At 37.4% G+C, this 16,580-nt stretch overlaps 4 protein-coding genes across 8 annotated transcripts; all 4 read right to left on the reverse strand.

Annotated features, from left to right (window-relative positions):
• Positions 1-211: 211 nt before the first annotated feature.
• LOC104749285 (uncharacterized) lies at positions 212-6,338 on the reverse strand. Of its 5 annotated transcripts, none has more exons than XM_019245252.2 (18): positions 6,253-6,318; positions 6,021-6,141; positions 5,505-5,699; positions 5,202-5,328; positions 4,877-5,028; positions 4,673-4,756; positions 4,525-4,587; positions 4,287-4,418; positions 3,981-4,190; positions 3,429-3,551; positions 2,970-3,019; positions 2,667-2,829; positions 2,438-2,575; positions 1,801-1,908; positions 1,598-1,696; positions 1,281-1,458; positions 1,036-1,166; positions 212-726 (listed from the first exon to the last, which is right to left on the reverse strand). In XM_019245252.2, the coding sequence occupies exons 3-18, from the start codon at positions 5,631-5,633 to the stop codon at positions 601-603; spliced, it is 2,013 nt and encodes a 670-aa protein (XP_019100797.2). In that variant the 5' UTR covers positions 5,634-5,699; positions 6,021-6,141; positions 6,253-6,318; the 3' UTR covers positions 212-600. The 5 variants fall into 5 exon arrangements, with proteins under 5 accessions (XP_019100797.2, XP_087334711.1, XP_010469281.2 ...); XM_087478585.1 differs by having other exon boundaries at positions 6,059-6,141; positions 6,253-6,292; XM_010470979.3 differs by having other exon boundaries at positions 6,059-6,338.
• A 482-nt stretch (positions 6,339-6,820) lies between these two features.
• On the reverse strand, positions 6,821-11,176 carry LOC104703923 (DEAD-box ATP-dependent RNA helicase 10-like). Its single transcript, XM_010420017.3, has 14 exons — positions 10,928-11,176; positions 10,561-10,720; positions 10,400-10,469; positions 10,242-10,304; positions 10,069-10,143; positions 9,862-9,981; positions 9,715-9,756; positions 9,522-9,596; positions 9,150-9,222; positions 7,755-7,828; positions 7,531-7,668; positions 7,325-7,436; positions 7,148-7,236; positions 6,821-7,021 (listed from the first exon to the last, which is right to left on the reverse strand). Exons 1-14 carry the CDS (start codon positions 11,061-11,063, stop codon positions 6,896-6,898), a joined length of 1,353 nt encoding a protein of 450 aa, XP_010418319.2. The 5' UTR covers positions 11,064-11,176; the 3' UTR covers positions 6,821-6,895.
• Positions 11,177-12,171: 995 nt separating this feature from the next.
• On the reverse strand, positions 12,172-13,722 carry LOC104703932 (uncharacterized). The gene is made up of 2 exons (XM_087478625.1): positions 12,997-13,722; positions 12,172-12,908 (listed from the first exon to the last, which is right to left on the reverse strand). The coding sequence occupies exons 1-2, from the start codon at positions 13,648-13,650 to the stop codon at positions 12,411-12,413; spliced, it is 1,152 nt and encodes a 383-aa protein (XP_087334751.1). The 5' UTR covers positions 13,651-13,722; the 3' UTR covers positions 12,172-12,410.
• A 528-nt stretch (positions 13,723-14,250) lies between these two features.
• LOC104749476 (uncharacterized) lies at positions 14,251-16,559 on the reverse strand. Its single transcript, XM_087451147.1, has 3 exons — positions 15,479-16,559; positions 14,689-15,396; positions 14,251-14,582 (listed from the first exon to the last, which is right to left on the reverse strand). The coding sequence occupies exons 1-3, from the start codon at positions 15,554-15,556 to the stop codon at positions 14,487-14,489; spliced, it is 882 nt and encodes a 293-aa protein (XP_087307273.1). The 5' UTR covers positions 15,557-16,559; the 3' UTR covers positions 14,251-14,486.
• Between the last annotated feature and the right edge of the window lie 21 nt (positions 16,560-16,580).

Consider the following 16,580-nt stretch of genomic DNA (forward strand, 5'->3'; position numbering starts at 1 on the left):
TACATAGGCTCACACAGTCTATCTAATCCCCTGGAAACGAGACCAAAGGCAGGTCGATGCTTGAAACATTTTCACCGCTCTGTTAATCATCGATTTGCAAGATGATGTGATTAAAAATAATTGTGAACGATTCATATCAAATGATTGTTCACACATACGAGACTCGGAGTGATATAAATTTGTCTATCAGTCTTTTGATTCTCAAGTAAAATAGAACCAACCAATAATAATAATATGATACTAATACTAAAAGATTACAACATTATCCCTTTCCTAAGTACTATTACAAACAGCTTCTCCATCTAAAACATATGATGAATCACCTTAGAAGAGTAAACACACCTTTTAGAGCTAAAACCATCATCACATATCCCAAACGGAATTTTGATTCATAATAAATCCTAAAACCTCCTCGAAACCGGGATTCTTACACATTCGAGAAATTGCAGAGTTCCTTTCTTTCTTCTTACGTACAATGTTAGTATAGAAGCACCCGGGATTTGCAAACAAGAGTAGCGAAAGCATAACCAGCGATCCACAGATGTCTTCTTCTTGATCCCAGCTTGTTGCATGTTTTGAGAGAAACAAACAGACATTGTTTCATCTGCGCCGCGCAGCTTTGCTATCCATTTGAATACGGTCCGCATACATAGGCAAACGGATGATCTCCCTTATTTCCTGCAGCAACACTTCCTCTGTGATGTTGTCCTTTATGCTTCTCATCACCTATTTTTTACATCCACAATGGTTTTAGACTTTGGTCATGGAAGATGAAAGAAACATACAAATTTATATAAGATGGTACACTGATATGTTAATTAGTAAATAAACTAGCTGAAGGATGTTTTTCAGTAGAAAAAACAAATAAGACAGCAAGAAACCCGTTAGATGGAATGGAATACGACAGAAACTCGAAAGACAGAACAAAATGTTAGCAAAGTATGACCGTCAACCAATTATGCAACCACTGGGGATATGAATTCAAAGAATACCATCGAGTATATATAAAGAGAGGTTATGAAAAGAAGTACTGACCTTTCTATAAGTGTTGATATCATTCGGCGTTGATTTATCGACCCTGACCCTCATGCTAACCCAGACTTTCTCTTCCTGATCCCATGAACACTCTACGATCTTCCCAGAGTACTCGGCAGAGTCCGAATCATCTGTTGCAGTTTCAGTATTAAAAGCTTGTAGTTCTTTAATGGAGTAAGTTATGATTGACAGTTTTTCCAACTAACTATAATAATAAGCAGATATTTCATCATACATAAACATACCTCCTCTAAAAACAACAGAATTCCCATCCATATGCTTCTTCTTCCCTCTTTCAAACAAGGATAGCATTCCGCGGCCACTCTCATCTTGCTCGTATAAAAAGTCAACCGAGTTCATCTCTGGATACTTCCACTTCAACAGACCTTCATGGGTACGGGGAACATAAGGATCATCCCAGCCCTGTTAACAGAGAATTCGACTTTAGATATTTTATTTTGAGAGACAATATACACTGCACTAAAACTAAAACTTCACATCTTTGCATTTGTATAAAAACAAACAGGCTTTTATGAGCGACCCTCTTCACTCTCATGGTTACCTGAAAGATTAGACCGTCGGCTTCATGTGAAAGTGATGGTATGAAACCTTTCAAAACCTTCTCAACCGCAGAAAGCAACCAAAAGTCCTTTCTCCGCACCTACGTAAGACAACAATTATCAGCTTCGTGAACAATTTATACAAGGAAAAAGATAAGTATGGAAAAAATGGCATGAGAAAAGAGTTATAACTCTTAGTACGCACCCTAAAAGGCTCAAGATCATATCTGTAGATATGACTTCTGGCCTTCTCATGATTACGGGGGTCTATCACCTCCTTCTCAAGCATCTTCCATCTTTCATAGAAAGGCCGCTGGTCCATTTTTGAATTGTGAAACTTTCTATTAGTATCTCAAGCAATTAACACATGATTCAGCAAGCCAAACACAACTCGTTGATACTATATACTACTGACAGATGTGTATGTTGGTAAACAGAATGTCAAGGTTAACAGTCAGCAACAAAGAATACTGAACAACTGCGAAAATGATGCAACTTATTTGCATGGAATAAGCATCACCGGAGTCAGATGCTCTAGCATAGGGATCATATATGTTCATAATTGCTAAAATATTTATTGCATCTCGAGAAAATCAGACATGAAAAACATCAAACACTCTAAGATAATCATGACAGGAAGCCCGGCCTTAATACTGCTTAATTTCTCGAATGTTCTAATATTCTATTATGAGGATAATGGAAGCTACAGTATTTACGATGTGCCTCAATACATACTCAGATCTTGAGAATAAAGAGCTTGAGATTCCAGTTATAATGAAAAACAAGGGAAACACCAATTCAACCATTATCGATCACAGAAATAAAATAATGACAGTTCCAACCTCTACAACTGATTGGCCGTTGATTGCTACCATATCATATATTAAGTATCTCCTCTCCTGCTTTTGTTTATCTGGCAAGGTATCAATTATCATTTCTCCATCAAGCAATGTAAAATGGTGCACTTTATCAGATATGCCCTGGCAACCAAAAACAAAAAAGTAAGGAAAATCTCTAGTTCTGTTTAGATTCAATACACAATTTCACCAACAAAGGTGGAAAATTACTCACTTCAGTTGGGTGCCTGAAGGGGAACCGCATCTGAACTCTCCGGAATCTAAAGCTTCTATCCACTAAGTAACATCCATCCATGGTTAGCAGCATCATATATCGAGTTCCATCAGCTTTCCATGTGGCATAATAGTACCGCTGCCTCAAGAGTTGCAAATTTTCCCTGTTTTACCATAAATGTCCAAAAAAAATTAAGAGTAAAGTACCGCAAACGAAATGAAGAAATTGATCCCGAACTAAGGGGATGCATTAGGTCAATCATCTCTTGACATGAGCTACAAACAGTTACGCAGAGATTCATACCTGTTTAAGGAGACAGGGTGTGAACCTGGAAATTGTGAACATCCTCTTCCCTAGATTAGATTGCGCCAATGAAAAAGAGAGAGAAAAATTAATAAACGAAAACATGAAACTTAAAGCATACTATACAAAAGCTGTAGCAGAAACCAATTCATAACGAAACCATAGTCAGTGGAAAAGTGCCTATTAGCCCAAGGAAAACTTTCTTTCATATTCAGCAAACAACGATGCCAAGATGATCAAGATGATGTTATAATTTCAAGTTACCACAATCTACTTCTGTAATTTTCTCAAGTAGCCTTATAAGGATGTGCAACAACAAAATTATGAGACATAGATCACAAGATAAAAGGCAATTATACAAAAGCGAATTGAAATTGAATATCACAGTGTTAGATATCATAAATTTAACTACATAATATTCTATGTGAACAACCTATAACAAGATTTCAAATTTCCTACCCCAATATTCAGCGATAGCATCTTATAAAAGAACTGCCGGTAACCTTCCTCCTGGTCAGGGGGTATTTCATCACCTAGAACGTCATCATTTGACATTTTGACATCCACCTGATGGCTTTCCTCCTGAAAGCATAAGGCAGTAAGACAACAATTATACATAAAACCACTATATAAGTACGAAAACCAGATGACCACTTTATGAGTTTTATCAGCCTTGGATAGACTCAACTGAACCCATCAATATGCACCAATAACTAAATTCCTGATAAATTGATTCGCGGGCTATAGAACCTACCTTAACACATCTCAGAGGTTATCTTTCTTAAGGCAAAATCATTATATTCAAAGATCACTATTAACGTAAAATGGCACAGAAACAATGATTGTGATGCTGAAATTTAACACTAAGCTACTTTCCAGATGGTTGCGCTGAGCTAACAAGGAAAGACACGTCTGAAGCATAAACAAACGTGCAAGAAAATCATTGGAATGACGGTTTATGTATATAAGTGATCTGCTAAATAAACAATCGTAAGTTAACACTGAGCTTACTTGCACAGGACCAGCCGGACCGCCATCATCATCATCATCATCTGGCAAAGCTTCACCATTTAAATCAAGCTCAGTAGACCGCTTCCACTCGGGAGTTGATGGGCAAATGACGCTTTCAGGTTTTATTTCGTGATAAAACGAGTATAGAGCATCAATGTAGTCTGGTTTATAGATCCCAGGTGGGCGGGCCTCGGAAAAGATTTTCAATGCCTGATAGAAACAATAATGATATAAGATCCTGATCCTTTTGCTCTTAAAAGGTACATATAGTGCACAAATACAACGAGAGAAGTGAAAAATACTCACCTGTGTAACATTCATCGGCCCAGATCGCATAAGATAATGAACTATCATAAACCCTGTCCGATTATGCCCATGTGTGCAGTGGACGAGAATATACTTTTTTGAGTGTTTTAGATTTAGGACAAACTGATTAACCTGAAGACAATTTCTTTAGTGAGCTACTAACAAATTGATTTTACAAGAAAATTATATACGACATCAGGTAAACATTCATGATTCATTTTGGCTACAAAAAATATACCTCATTGACAAACGTGTTGACAGACACATTATCTGGCACTGAATCACGACCCTTGCATGCAATCTACAAGCAAAGAAAACTAAAGATAAAGCAATCTGCTACAGCCGTCACAAAGGATATGGGTCAGACTAGTATGTAATCCGTATACCTTCACATGCTTAATGCCTTCTTTCTTTAAGTCTGTCGTCGAATAGTAACGATTTGTGTTTGTCAAATCAATCACCAGACCAAGCTGAAAAAGGCAGAGACAATACACGACAACTTAGATCACGGACATACCAGTGTTGCATAGACAATCAATGATACATATTCATATTTTAAACAAAGCAAGGACAAAGAATTCCACAGTTACCTTTCTCCCAGCTATCCTCTGGTTATGGATCACCTGTTTAAACGAGTATCTACTTCCAGGAGGGACATGATTATTGTAAGATTCATTCAGGGGAACTTTTGACGGAACGAGTAATCCTATCTCATGCCCAGAAGGTGGGCAATCTAGCCAACCTGTGATATCAGACAGGCTGTCAAAGAGTCACCTTATTTACAGTAATGGCCAAAAAGGGAAAGAAAAGAACACAAACTAGCTAAAAGTTTTTCAGCCAAAAGATTTTAGAAGCCGTTTATAAATGGGGAGTAAAGATACGTAATTAAGCATTTACTCAGCAAAGAAATATCACCTTGAGGGATCTTGTATCTATCATAAGCTTTAGTATTTCGATTCTGATAATATTGATCACGGAAAACTGGCTGAGTGTTATGTGTTGGCTTGTCATATCTCATTCGTTTCCTTCTCTCTTCACGTTCCTGAAACAATAAACACAAGAAAATCAATCCTCAGATAAAAATTATATACAAGTGGGGATCAATTATTAGAGACGCCACATAAACGATGACATTAGTTAATTGTTTTTCTAAAGTGTCCTGCATTATATAGTGACTAGATCAATCAATGTTGAGTGCTGCTGGAAAATCAATAGTACCCGTCTAGCGATTTCAACTGCAGACTCTATCCGGTCATCCCTGGAAGAATAGTCTTCTAGATGTCTGACATAGGGTTCGTCGTCTTCTTCGGGTTGGGGTGAAGCATTTAAGTCCATCGTAGCAACCATTCACGGGAAAATGAACAGCATTAACCTAAAACCTCGTTCCTCTGCAAGAAGCTACCTAAATCATATCTGAAGGCACGAGCAAAACAAGATATATCAGTAGCCGCGGGATAAAAGGCAAACTCAAAATCAATTTTCCAATTATCTCTATAGCGAGAAACAAAGCAGTAAATTGAAGGTCCAAAGCAGAGCAAGAGATCCACATAGTCTCTGTTTCTTTCTTCAACTTTACTCGACTACCACAAAATTGAAACAAACAAAACAAAAAAAAAAAACCCTAGAAGCGACGAATCAACGAAATCTCAGGCGGACATTTCAAATTAGTCCTCTACTCGAAAGCATCGCGACACCAAATCAAGGCGTAACACTATAACAAGTGAGAAAACTCACCCTAAGAGCATTCAAATATATCTGAGGAATCAAATCACCTAACGAACAAAAAGCTTCGGGAGAATCGGAGAAACAACATACAGGGGCTCTTTGAAACAAGTAAGCTCTCCGTTAAATCAACCTGAGATGGCGAAGGAGGGTGTGAAGGTTCAGTTCAATCGCGGGTTCAGTGGAAAAAAAAAATTGAAATCGAAACCCTAGAGAGAGAGAGAGAGAGAGAGAGAGGAAATACACAAAAGGAAGAGAGAGAGAGTAGTTGAGAAAGGTGAGAGAGAGAGAATCAGACCCAAGTCTTTTTAATTTATATACTGGTCAGTCGAAGCAAAAACTTATTTGGTGACCAAAAATAATGAAATGATACGAACTAATCCATTGATAAAATAAATGAATAACAGAACCTTTTTCACGTTTTTATGAGGATTTATTTTTACCATGGCTGTAAATGTTTTGGAGAATATACAGACCCAAATTTACTGTTTGCTTTTGATGCAAAAGTCCAAATTTTATTGCCAAAAATATATATATAATTATTTGGACTAACTTGTAACCATTGTGAATTCTCAAAAAAAAAAAAAAATGGTTTTCTTCCTTTGCATTTTTCTAAGTAAAATTCAGGAATGAGTCTGTGTGTGTCAAGGGAGATTACTAAGTAAAATATACAAAGAGCTGCAGAGCCACCAAGAACAGACACCATAGCTTTTTAAACCTTTGTAAAAAAAAAAAAATTGATAGTATAATTTAAGTCTTTAAGCAAAAAAAGAAAAGAAAATACAAATTACGAGTACAAAATTGATTAATTTTTCCCAAGTTCATATGGAAACTTAAATTCAAAACTTTGGTGAGTTACTGGAAAAACAAAAGAAACAGAGCCATTTTTATAGTTTGAACTTCTTAAAAGATTTCTTCTTGTATTTGCCACCTCTGTTACCTCCCAAGAACCTCTCACTCTCTTCATCATTTTCTCCCCTTCTCTTCTTCCAACCTCCTGATTCTTTCATGTCCTATATAACATAAATTGCCACAAACACATTAGCTCTACTATTAAATTCAAGTTAAAAAGCAAAAATACATCTAACCCTTTTTTACATGTAGTAGTAGTAAAAGTGCTGATGAGTAGATAGATATACCATTGCAGATAACCTTTTCGCTTCTTGAAGTCTCTCCAACAATGATAAAACTTCGCCTTCCTCAGCAGGATATTTTGGTAGCTCTTTGCCTGAGCATCGAAACATAGTCAAATGTTTGTATCCCATGAGAGAACAAAATAATTAATAAAAATGTATCTTGCAAGTTATTTTACTTACCAATGAGTTTTTCTATTTGTGTATACCATTCGATCTGATACTGGGTTACAAGTGATATCCCGACACCAGAACGTCCAGCACGAGCGGTTCTTCCCACTCTATGGATGTAATCCTATGAACCAAACAGTGTGTAATCTCAATATTCATGAGAAACAAGAAAGAAAGAAAAAATTCATATTCATGTGTCGAAAGAAAAGGGCTCTAACCTTTGAATTTGTGGGAATGTCATAGTTGATAACCACATCAACTGATGGGATATCGAGCCCTCTACTAGCCACATCGGTACAAACCAAGATATTACATTCCCTTGCTTTGAACTTATTCAAAGCTCCCAGTCTCTTTGACTGTGAATATTTCAAAAAGAAAATTGAGAGAAAAAAAATCGAGAAATGTTTAGAAATAGGACTACTGCTGCTGCATCATCATTTACCTGAGTCATTTGACCACTGATAGGAATGGCTCTAAAACCAAGGCTCCGAAGCATCAAAGCCAAAAAACGAGTACTGATAGGATCGAGTTTACTCTTTTAGTTATCTCCTTAGTAATAGGAGAAGTAGTGTCTCCATTTCCCACTTTCTTATTTCCTTGTTTGTAGGATCGTGAGCGATCAATGCTATTTGTATTTAAAGACATGTACTTCAACAGAGAAGTTATGAAGAGAAAATTGCAGTAACTTGTTCTAAAGTCTTTGAGAACCAAAGTGTTCTTGTCCTTTGTTCTTGATAACATTGATTGTCCTAAATTGGGACCTATCATTTGGTATCAGAGCAATTACTCTTGCTTTGAAGAGTGACCAAAATTAGCATCACTGCTAACATTTGGTATCAAAGCACTTCTATCCATCTTGTTGACGGCATTCTTCGAGAACCAACGTTCAACAAAACACCTTCAACTTTCTATTTCATACAAAAATATGGGAAGCAACATGGAGCTAACTGCTGATTTTGGGGCCAGTCTCGGAGAAGTACAAGATGTGCTCTTTCGTGAACTGCTTAATGTATTTGAGAAGATGAAGATCAATATGATGAATGAGATCAAGAAGGCGAGACAAGAAATGATGGATGAATTCAAGAGTCTTCAAGAGAGCATGAGTCGTCCGGTGGGAAAAACCAGAAGTCTCAAAGCTATTTGTGAAAGAGCCAGCAAACAAGACGAGAAAGCCGACACGGTCACGTCGCAGGTTCTGTCACCACTCAAACTGTCAGCGGTTTCACCACCAAAGTACCGACGAGTTCAAACAGTTCTGATCAAACGACACGGACGTCATACTCCTCGGGACAGAAAACGAGGAAATCACAACCGATGTAATTCATCTAAACACAAATCCAGAGTTGGTTGTGCCCAATCTCAGAAACAATGTCCACTTCCTCCATCTCCTTCCTTATGGTTGAGATTCCAAATCACAACTCATGTGCTATCTAGTGTTATCGAGAAAGTTTGTTCCTTAGTGTTTAGAATTGGCATCAATGGGAACCGACCGTTCGATCGTGGAAGAGGCTATATTCAAGAAGATGCACGAACATTTGTCAAGAACCTTGAGGACAAGGTTCTCTTCGAAGGTGGGTGTAATGATAGGATCGAGTTTACTCTTTTAGTTATCTCCTTAGTAATAGGAGAAGTAGTGTCTCCATTCTCCACTTTCTTATTTCCTTGTTTGTAGGATCGTGAGCGATCAATGCTATTTGTATTTAAAGACATGTACTTCAACAGAGAAGTTATGAAGAGAAAATTGCAGTAACTTGTTCTAAAGTCTCTGAGAACCAAAGTGTTCTTGTCCTTTGTTCTTGATAACATTGATTGTCCTAAATTGGGACCTATCAAGTACCATCGCATGTTCGGGTGAAAATCATTGATGTTGATTCAGGCATTTCACTTAGAATGTATACAAGATAGCAATCCTGTTATAAAGTGAATAAGCTAATTATAGTTGAAGAAGATAAAACCTCTTATGTGTTTGCTAATATCTACTATGATGTTTTGACATTTTCACAATTACTAAGAAAAATTTAAATTTTATATTTATAGATTAAATTTTAATAAAAAGAAAAAAAATATATAAATCCTTAAGAGAACATGCCATGTGGAAAACTCTTTTTAATTTTTAAATCTACAACATCAATCTTTTTAGGAACAAAAATAAATCTCAAAACATCAATTTATGAGTATTTTACTAAGCTCTGTGATGCAAATAAGATACCTTGTATTGCCCGGGAACAAACAGATACCACTGCTTAAGAGTATCGACTGTGGAATATTTGGAGGCAGCTTCTATCTGGAGGAAAGCAACGAACAGACAACTGTTATACCCCCCCCCCCCCCCCCCCCCCCCCAACTATGATAGCTGTGACAAACAAACAGAAAAAAAATCAAGTCATTTCGTGTTTCCATACCTTCACAGGATTCCTCAAACATGCCCTTTGAAGTTTTCGAACCTAGAAGGACAAAACAAATTCAGAGACTTTAACAATCAATGGTTCCTTTAAACAAATTCAGTTTGATCGATCAAAAACCACAACACTGTCAAGAAAGGTTCCTACCTTTGTAGTCATAGTCGCTGAAAAAAGAAATGTTTTACGTTCACGAGGGATCTCATCCAAAATCTGGTCAAGAGATTTCTCAAAATCTTCATTCAGCAGCCTATCTGCTTCATCAAGAACCTGTGTGAAGTAAATAACAAATTGATACGATCGAAGAAAAGACTAAACCAAAACGAAAAAGACCAATAAAGGTAAGCATTAGTATACGAGAAATTTCAAAGATTTCAGAGAAAAGCCTTTTGTGTCAGACATATGATCCCAGAGACGACCAGGTGTTGCAACCTAAAGACACAACATACCATAGTTAGTGGCTAGATTCACACTTACGATAAGTGCAGTTACCAAAACAAATGACCATAAGATTAGAACAGAAAACGTACAATAACATGAGGCCGTTTCCCAAGAGCAATAGTTTGTTGCATCCTGTCTATACCTCCAACAAGCTGAAAACGACGTATTATGTAGTTGTAAACCTATTCAACTATTGTGCTACAGAGGAAGATTTAAAATTTAAATTATGGTTAAAACATGAGCTTACCACAGCACACCTAAGACTTATATCAGCTCCTAAAGCTTCAAACTGCTCAGCAATCTGGATTGCAAGCTCTCTGGAGAGGAAGGAACACAGAAGAATTAAAAAATCAAATCCAACAAGAATGAGCAAACAAAGTAAGTAAGCGCTAGAAGAAACTGTGATACCGAGTTGGAGATAAAACACAAGCGAAGAAGGCAGGATCAGGTCTACGTCCTTTCTTAGGCTCAGAATCATAAACATACTCAAGAAGTGCTTGCAATATAGGAATCGCAAAGGCTCCAGTTTTACCAGAACCAGTTTGCGCGAGTCCAATCACATCTTTCCCTGAACGAACGAGACATTAAATAAACATCAGATTCAGTTAGTTGCATGATATAATAAACCCTAATAATCACAAAATTCAAATCTCGGAAAGACATAAACACAGAACTAGGAACCTCAAAACAATATATAAAACATCAATGAGCAGGAATCATCATCACAAAAGTATTAAACAGATAAAAAAGAGTGTAACCGCACAAAAGGCCTTACCATCAAGAGCATAAGGAAGGGCTTCGGCTTGAATTTTGGAAGGTTTCTTCCATCCCAATCTCTCACAAGCTTTCACAAGCTCCTCACGCACACCAAGTTCTGCAAATGTCTTCACCACTTCGTTCTCTTCCTTCATTTTCAATACCCACCGACAAATTCACTATCTCCTGGACCTCAAAGACTCTAAGGGAATCTCAAACGGCGTTAAGAAAAATCGCGTCTTCTAAGATTTCCGGCGAGATTCAGAACTTTAGATAAAATGATAAATCGAGATGCGTTAGGGTATATAAATCAGAAGAGACTCTCTCTAGGCTGAGAAAGAATGAGACCCAAAAAAAGAAAAAAAAAAAAAGAGACGTACGGGCCACGTTTATATAACTGTGGTCTCAAGACTCTCAACAAAAGCCCATCTAATTGCTCAACAAAAAAATTACATGGTCGGAAGTCGGAACGTAGAGAGCGACATGGATACTTTAGAGCCGAGTATTCTATTAACCAAACTCAACTAGAATGGATTATATGAGATCAGTAACGTTGAAACCTTTGCCAACTTCCCATGTGGACTAATGAATGCCAATCAAACGACAACGTTTGACATGAAAGAAGAAAAAAAACCAAAGCTGCTTCAGTGTTGTGTACTGATGATTTGACTCCATAGTCAAATCCGTTTCTCTCTATTCCTAGAGCTGTTTAATTAAGGTTACTATGGATATCATACAAAGATCAAAGTCCAAAGAGCAATCCATCCAATTCGAAGCATGTTATATCATAAAATAAAAAAATCCTTACACAAAGCAAATGGAGCACAACCAAACAAAAGGCATGTTCTCAAAGATTTTGCAGCAAAACAAGAAAACACAACACTTGCAATTTTAAGAAGTACGTAGCTACAGAAGCTGCCAAGCTTCATTGAGTTTGTCAGACTTTTGAATCTTGGACGTTGCTTGAGTTTCTTCTTTAGGAGCTTCATTAGGTTTGTCAGACTTTTGAATCTTGGACGTTGCTTGAGTTTCTTCTTTAGGAGCTTCTTTGGGTTTGTCAGACTTCAGAATCTTGGACGTTGATTGTGTCTCTTCTTTAGGAGGGTCCATCTTCGAGAGGTAGCTTGAGAGACCGTTGGTTAACGCTGAGGTTGTGATCAAGGAAGCTCTAAGTAAGCTAGTGGCCTGCATTTCAAAACAAATTGAATATTTTTCTGAAAAAACTATCAGGGAGTTGAAAAAAAGATGTAGAGGGCATCATACCTCAGCTTTGCCAACGCTAATTACTTGCTCCTCAATGTCACCAATGTTCATTTGCAGCTTGCTTAACAAGGAGATTGTTGATGAAGAGTTCATAGGAGTGACAACTAGATCATCCGACACTATGAAATTTGTTGCTCCCTTCAAAAGTCCAAAACTAGCAGAATCCGAAGTGCCCTTGGATTTTGAATCCACAGAAACTAACTTCGCAATTCTTTCACCGTTATAAACCACATTGTTGTCTATCTTTTTAAAGAGAGTGTTTCTGCCAGTACCGCCATAACTGTTAACCAAGCATTCATTTCTGGTGTTTCCTGGATAACAACATCTAAAAGTTGTGCCCCGACCCTGAAATTATAAAAATAAGAAAGCACGCATTTGGAATCAGTGGGTTCATTCTGCTTTTCAAAGCTCAAATCTTTCACGCTTCTGCAGAGATTACCAACGCAGCCCATATTCATACTGTCAACAGAAAGCTCCCAAGCAAACTCAAGCGGGATGGCAAGAAAAGTGAAAAGAAAATCAACGAACTCTTCTCTGCACTCAGCATAAAGAATCACCCTGTCTGTCTTTCTAATGTAAACTTTCAAAGATATGAGCTCATCTGCATCTTCTGCAACTTTACTTTCTTGCACCAATGGTGTGAACATTTTACGTTTCTTGGACATACAGTTTTTCCTCAGGAATGTGTCTGTTAAGGGAGACTCCGAAGTAAACATACAACCTAACAAAGTCAGCACCTGCATTTACAAACAATATATAGAAGAGACTTATTCACAAAGTTGTAATTAAGCAAGGTACAAAATAATACAAAAGAAAGACAAGTACCTCTTCAAAACCAACATCAATAACCATTTCTTGCAGCTTATCAAAACCATCATAGCCAAGGTCATTGAGTACGTTAAGAACAAGACCCATAGAGTTCAGTGCCACTTTCAGATCATCTGTGATGATAAATGACGTTCGGCAGCTGAGAAATACTCCATTTGATTTATCTCCTAAACAGCTATAAGTTTGTTCTCCTTCACAATGAAGCTCATGGCTCATCGAGCGTCCACAACAACGACACCTTGTGGAACTAATGTTGATGTAAACCTCACTGCATGGTTGAGTAGATACAAAATTCGGGCAGACAAAGAACTTGGTCACCTCAGTATCATCTATGTTCAGCTTTAGATTTCTGCAGTGACTCGACTTAGCACTCCGTGGATACAGCAGGAATTTCTTACCAGTTTGAGTCTCGAAATTGTCAACGTCCATGTCTGAAACACTTTTGTAAAGGTTGTGGAAACAACCAACGATTGAAGGCTGTGGATTCTGATGTTTCTCCAGCAGCCTTACAATGGTACCCATGGGGAGAGTCAAAAGACTACAGAGTACATCAACAAAATCCTTCCCAGCTTCAGCCAAAACAACTCTGTTTTTCTCCTCATCGATGATAAGTCTCAAGCTAAACTTCGGTTTTGCAGCGCTATTAGCCATTAAAAGATCAAGGGAAGAACAAAAAGGAAAGAAAAATCAACCAACTGGTGTTTAAGGTAATATGTTGTGTCTGAGTGACGATTCCAGTGATCTCCCCGTATTATATATAAATAAATTTTGAGATGTTTCACAACCTATATCTTCAATTACAATAATTATCCTATAAACCTTTGCGGTTTCCTATGTCCGCATGAGTTTTAAAGTATATATTTCCCATATACTGTGTATATTTTCCATAAAAATTACATCGATTAGTGAAGAAGCCGCCCATTTACCTCCAGTAATTTCAAACTTAGAATCTACGGCTGCTTTAATCACTGCATTGATATTTCCCCTCTCTATCCAATGCCAAGAGGGGTTGCATATGATGTGACAGTCAATAACCATTAATGAAACCAACAAAACAGAGAAACCTTTACACTTCCCCATGACCCGCATGAGTTTTTGATACATGTGCCAAGGATGTAAGCTTTCAAACAGAGTGCATCAATTAGGGAGAAAACTATAAGGTAACTCCTGAGAAAACTATCTGCATTCAGTTTGGGCTAATATTCTGGTTTTGCAAGTCTGTGATGCAGATAGTAAAGAAATAAAAAATGGTAAGACAGAACAAAATGTATTTATTAAAAAGGCAACGCTTAAAAGCCACAAAACGAAGTGCATACATACGAAAAGCATCAAGCTCAAACTAAAATCTGAAGCATTGTAAAAACAAAAGGATAGAAAATAAAGCTTGAAATAATGTTTTAGAATCCAAAAGATGTAAGAGAGAATCTTCAGAACAGAGGCGACTCCATCAAGACTCTTCAGGTTGTATATTTTTTTCATGTGGAGTTTTAAGTTTCTTCCTTCGGTTTCTTCACGAGCAAGCTTGAGAGACCATTAGTTAATGCAGAGGAAGAGATCAAGGAAGCTCTGAGAATGCTGATGAGCTGCAACAGAAGAAAAATTCAGAAACTTAAACAATTCCCCTGAGGCAAAAAAACGAATATACCAAAGAACAAAAGTAAAAGAAGCAATGCAATATTACAAGCATACCACTGCTTTAGAAATACTAATTTGATACTCCTCAAGATCGCTGATATCGACCTCCATCTTCTTTAACAAACCAATGGTTGAAGATGAATTCATGGGAGTTATGATAAGATCATTAGAGACGATGAACTTTGTATTCGTCTTCATAAACCCAGTCACATAACTTGCAGACTTTACTTTTTGGTACACTGGACACACACTCATAATTTTGCAAGTTTCTGGGAGCAGAGGTCTTCTAAAATACCTGGCGAATTTGTAACTCGGATAAATGCCAAGAGGAACTAAGCATTCATACGTTAGCGAGCTGTCACAGACATAACCAAACAGATTTTTGTTGTTACTGCACGTATAATAATCAGGAATTTGACAAAAATTGGATGCAAACGCACTTCTACACGGGCTTCTGCACAAATTTCCGACACATCCCAAAATGGTATTGTTATTGGACAATGAGCAGGCCAACTCAAGCGGGAGAATCAGAAAAGTAAGAAGAGATTCAATGAAGTCTTCATTACACTCAGCATAAAGAATCCCCCTATCAAACTTTTTAACAAAAACTTTGACAGAGTACACTCTGCTTGGTTCTACACGGTTTGTTTTTGGCACAGGTGGGGTTAGCATTTTGTGCATCCTTGGCAAGCATGGTTTCATGAGGAATGCGCATGATAAGGGAGTTTCCGAAGTGAATAAACATCCCAGTAGAGTCAGCACCTAAAATAGGATAAATATTTCGATATAAGAGTTTTATGTACTAAAATGAGAAAATAACAAAGATGAGAAAAAGCTAAAGTACCTCTTCGAACCCTACATCAAGTAGTGTTTCCCGCAGATCACTAAAACCAGAATACCCTGAATCATTCATAACTTTCATAATAACACCAATGAGTTCAATTTCACGTTCAGATCATCAGTCACAATGAATGAGGATCGGCAATTGACAAACACTCCATCTGCATTATCTCCTATCAGTTCTCCTACTTGATCTGCTTCTGGGATCTGAATCTCACGACTCATCCGTTCTCCACAACTGCATCTCGAGGTGCTAAAATTGCTATATTCCTTGGTGCATGAATTACTCCAATAGCAATGCGGGCACATAAAGAACCTTGTCGCATCATTAGTATCATACATGTTCAACTTGAGCCTTCTGCAATGGATCTCCTTAGTACTCTTCGGATAGAGGAACATACTCTTGCAAGCTTCAGTCTCATAATGATCAATGGCCATATCTGCAACACTTTTTTTTAAAGGTTTTTAAAGCAACCTAGGACCGTCTTGTGATTCTCAAGCAAACTAGCGATTTTACCCATAGGGAGAGTCAAAAGACTGATGAGTACATCAACAAAATCCTGATCAGCCTCAGCCAATACAACTTTGTTTCTCTTCTCATCAATCAGAAGTTTCAATCTAAACTTGGCACTTTTAGCCATTGGAGGTGAACGAAAACGAGTGATAAAAAAACAAACACAAGTAAGGAAGAGAAAAGTAATTAGACTACAAATTTGACAGTGAGAAGATGTAGAGACTACAATTTGCCTCTCTATATATATTGAAGAAACATCGGTTATGAATCTGAAGAGGTTTCGTGTAATCTGATTATTAAATGAAAGTAATGATTCAAACATCGGAACCCAGAAAGTTTTGACCTTTGAGCTTCCCTATGGCCGCGTGATTGACATACATGTCCCAATGACAGTTAAAGATTCCATTAATCTCCAACTGGGTTCCTCATCCAAATTGACACTAAAACCCTTATCACCCTCAATTTAGAGGCTAGCTTCTCATCGTTCATATTAACTTCCCGGAGATTTTTTTTTTTTTTTTTTTTTTGCCGGTGAGATGTGAATTTTTGAAAATCTCACCATGGAAGAAGCAGAAGCTTTGTAACAAATACA

Source organism: Camelina sativa, chromosome 1 (assembly GCF_030686135.1).
Source record: "Camelina sativa cultivar CO46 ecotype springtype chromosome 1, ASM3068613v1".
Classification (NCBI taxonomy): Eukaryota; Viridiplantae; Streptophyta; class Magnoliopsida; order Brassicales; family Brassicaceae; genus Camelina; species Camelina sativa.

What these genes read in the sequence shown, in the direction of transcription:
- LOC104749285 (XM_010470979.3), bottom strand. Translation starts at nt 5,633, where the DNA reads ATGGTTGCTACGATGGACTTAAATGCTTCACCCCAACCCGAAGAAGAC. An exon ending in TCAACACGTTTGTCAATGAG is followed by an intron (nt 4,419 to 4,524) that starts GTATATTTTTTG and finishes AATTGTCTTCAG; the next exon opens with GTTAATCAGTTTGTCCTAAA. An exon ending in TGCTATCGCTGAATATTGGG is followed by an intron (nt 3,020 to 3,428) that starts GTAGGAAATTTG and finishes AATCTAATCTAG; the next exon opens with GGAAGAGGATGTTCACAATT.
- LOC104703923 (XM_010420017.3), bottom strand. Translation starts at nt 11,063, where the DNA reads ATGAAGGAAGAGAACGAAGTGGTGAAGACATTTGCAGAACTTGGTGTG. An exon ending in TTTCACCCGAACATGCGATG is followed by an intron (nt 7,829 to 9,149) that starts GTACTTGATAGG and finishes TCGATCCTATCA; the next exon opens with GTACTCGTTTTTTGGCTTTG. An exon ending in ACATTCCCACAAATTCAAAG is followed by an intron (nt 7,437 to 7,530) that starts GTTAGAGCCCTT and finishes TTTGGTTCATAG; the next exon opens with GATTACATCCATAGAGTGGG.
- LOC104703932 (XM_087478625.1), bottom strand. Translation starts at nt 13,650, where the DNA reads ATGGCTAATAGCGCTGCAAAACCGAAGTTTAGCTTGAGACTTATCATC. An exon ending in TTGATGTTGGTTTTGAAGAG is followed by an intron (nt 12,909 to 12,996) that starts GTACTTGTCTTT and finishes TTGTAAATGCAG; the next exon opens with GTGCTGACTTTGTTAGGTTG.
- LOC104749476 (XM_087451147.1), bottom strand. Translation starts at nt 15,556, where the DNA reads ATGAAAGTTATGAATGATTCAGGGTATTCTGGTTTTAGTGATCTGCGG. An exon ending in TTGATGTAGGGTTCGAAGAG is followed by an intron (nt 15,397 to 15,478) that starts GTACTTTAGCTT and finishes ATCCTATTTTAG; the next exon opens with GTGCTGACTCTACTGGGATG. An exon ending in TTAGTATTTCTAAAGCAGTG is followed by an intron (nt 14,583 to 14,688) that starts GTATGCTTGTAA and finishes CTTCTGTTGCAG; the next exon opens with CTCATCAGCATTCTCAGAGC.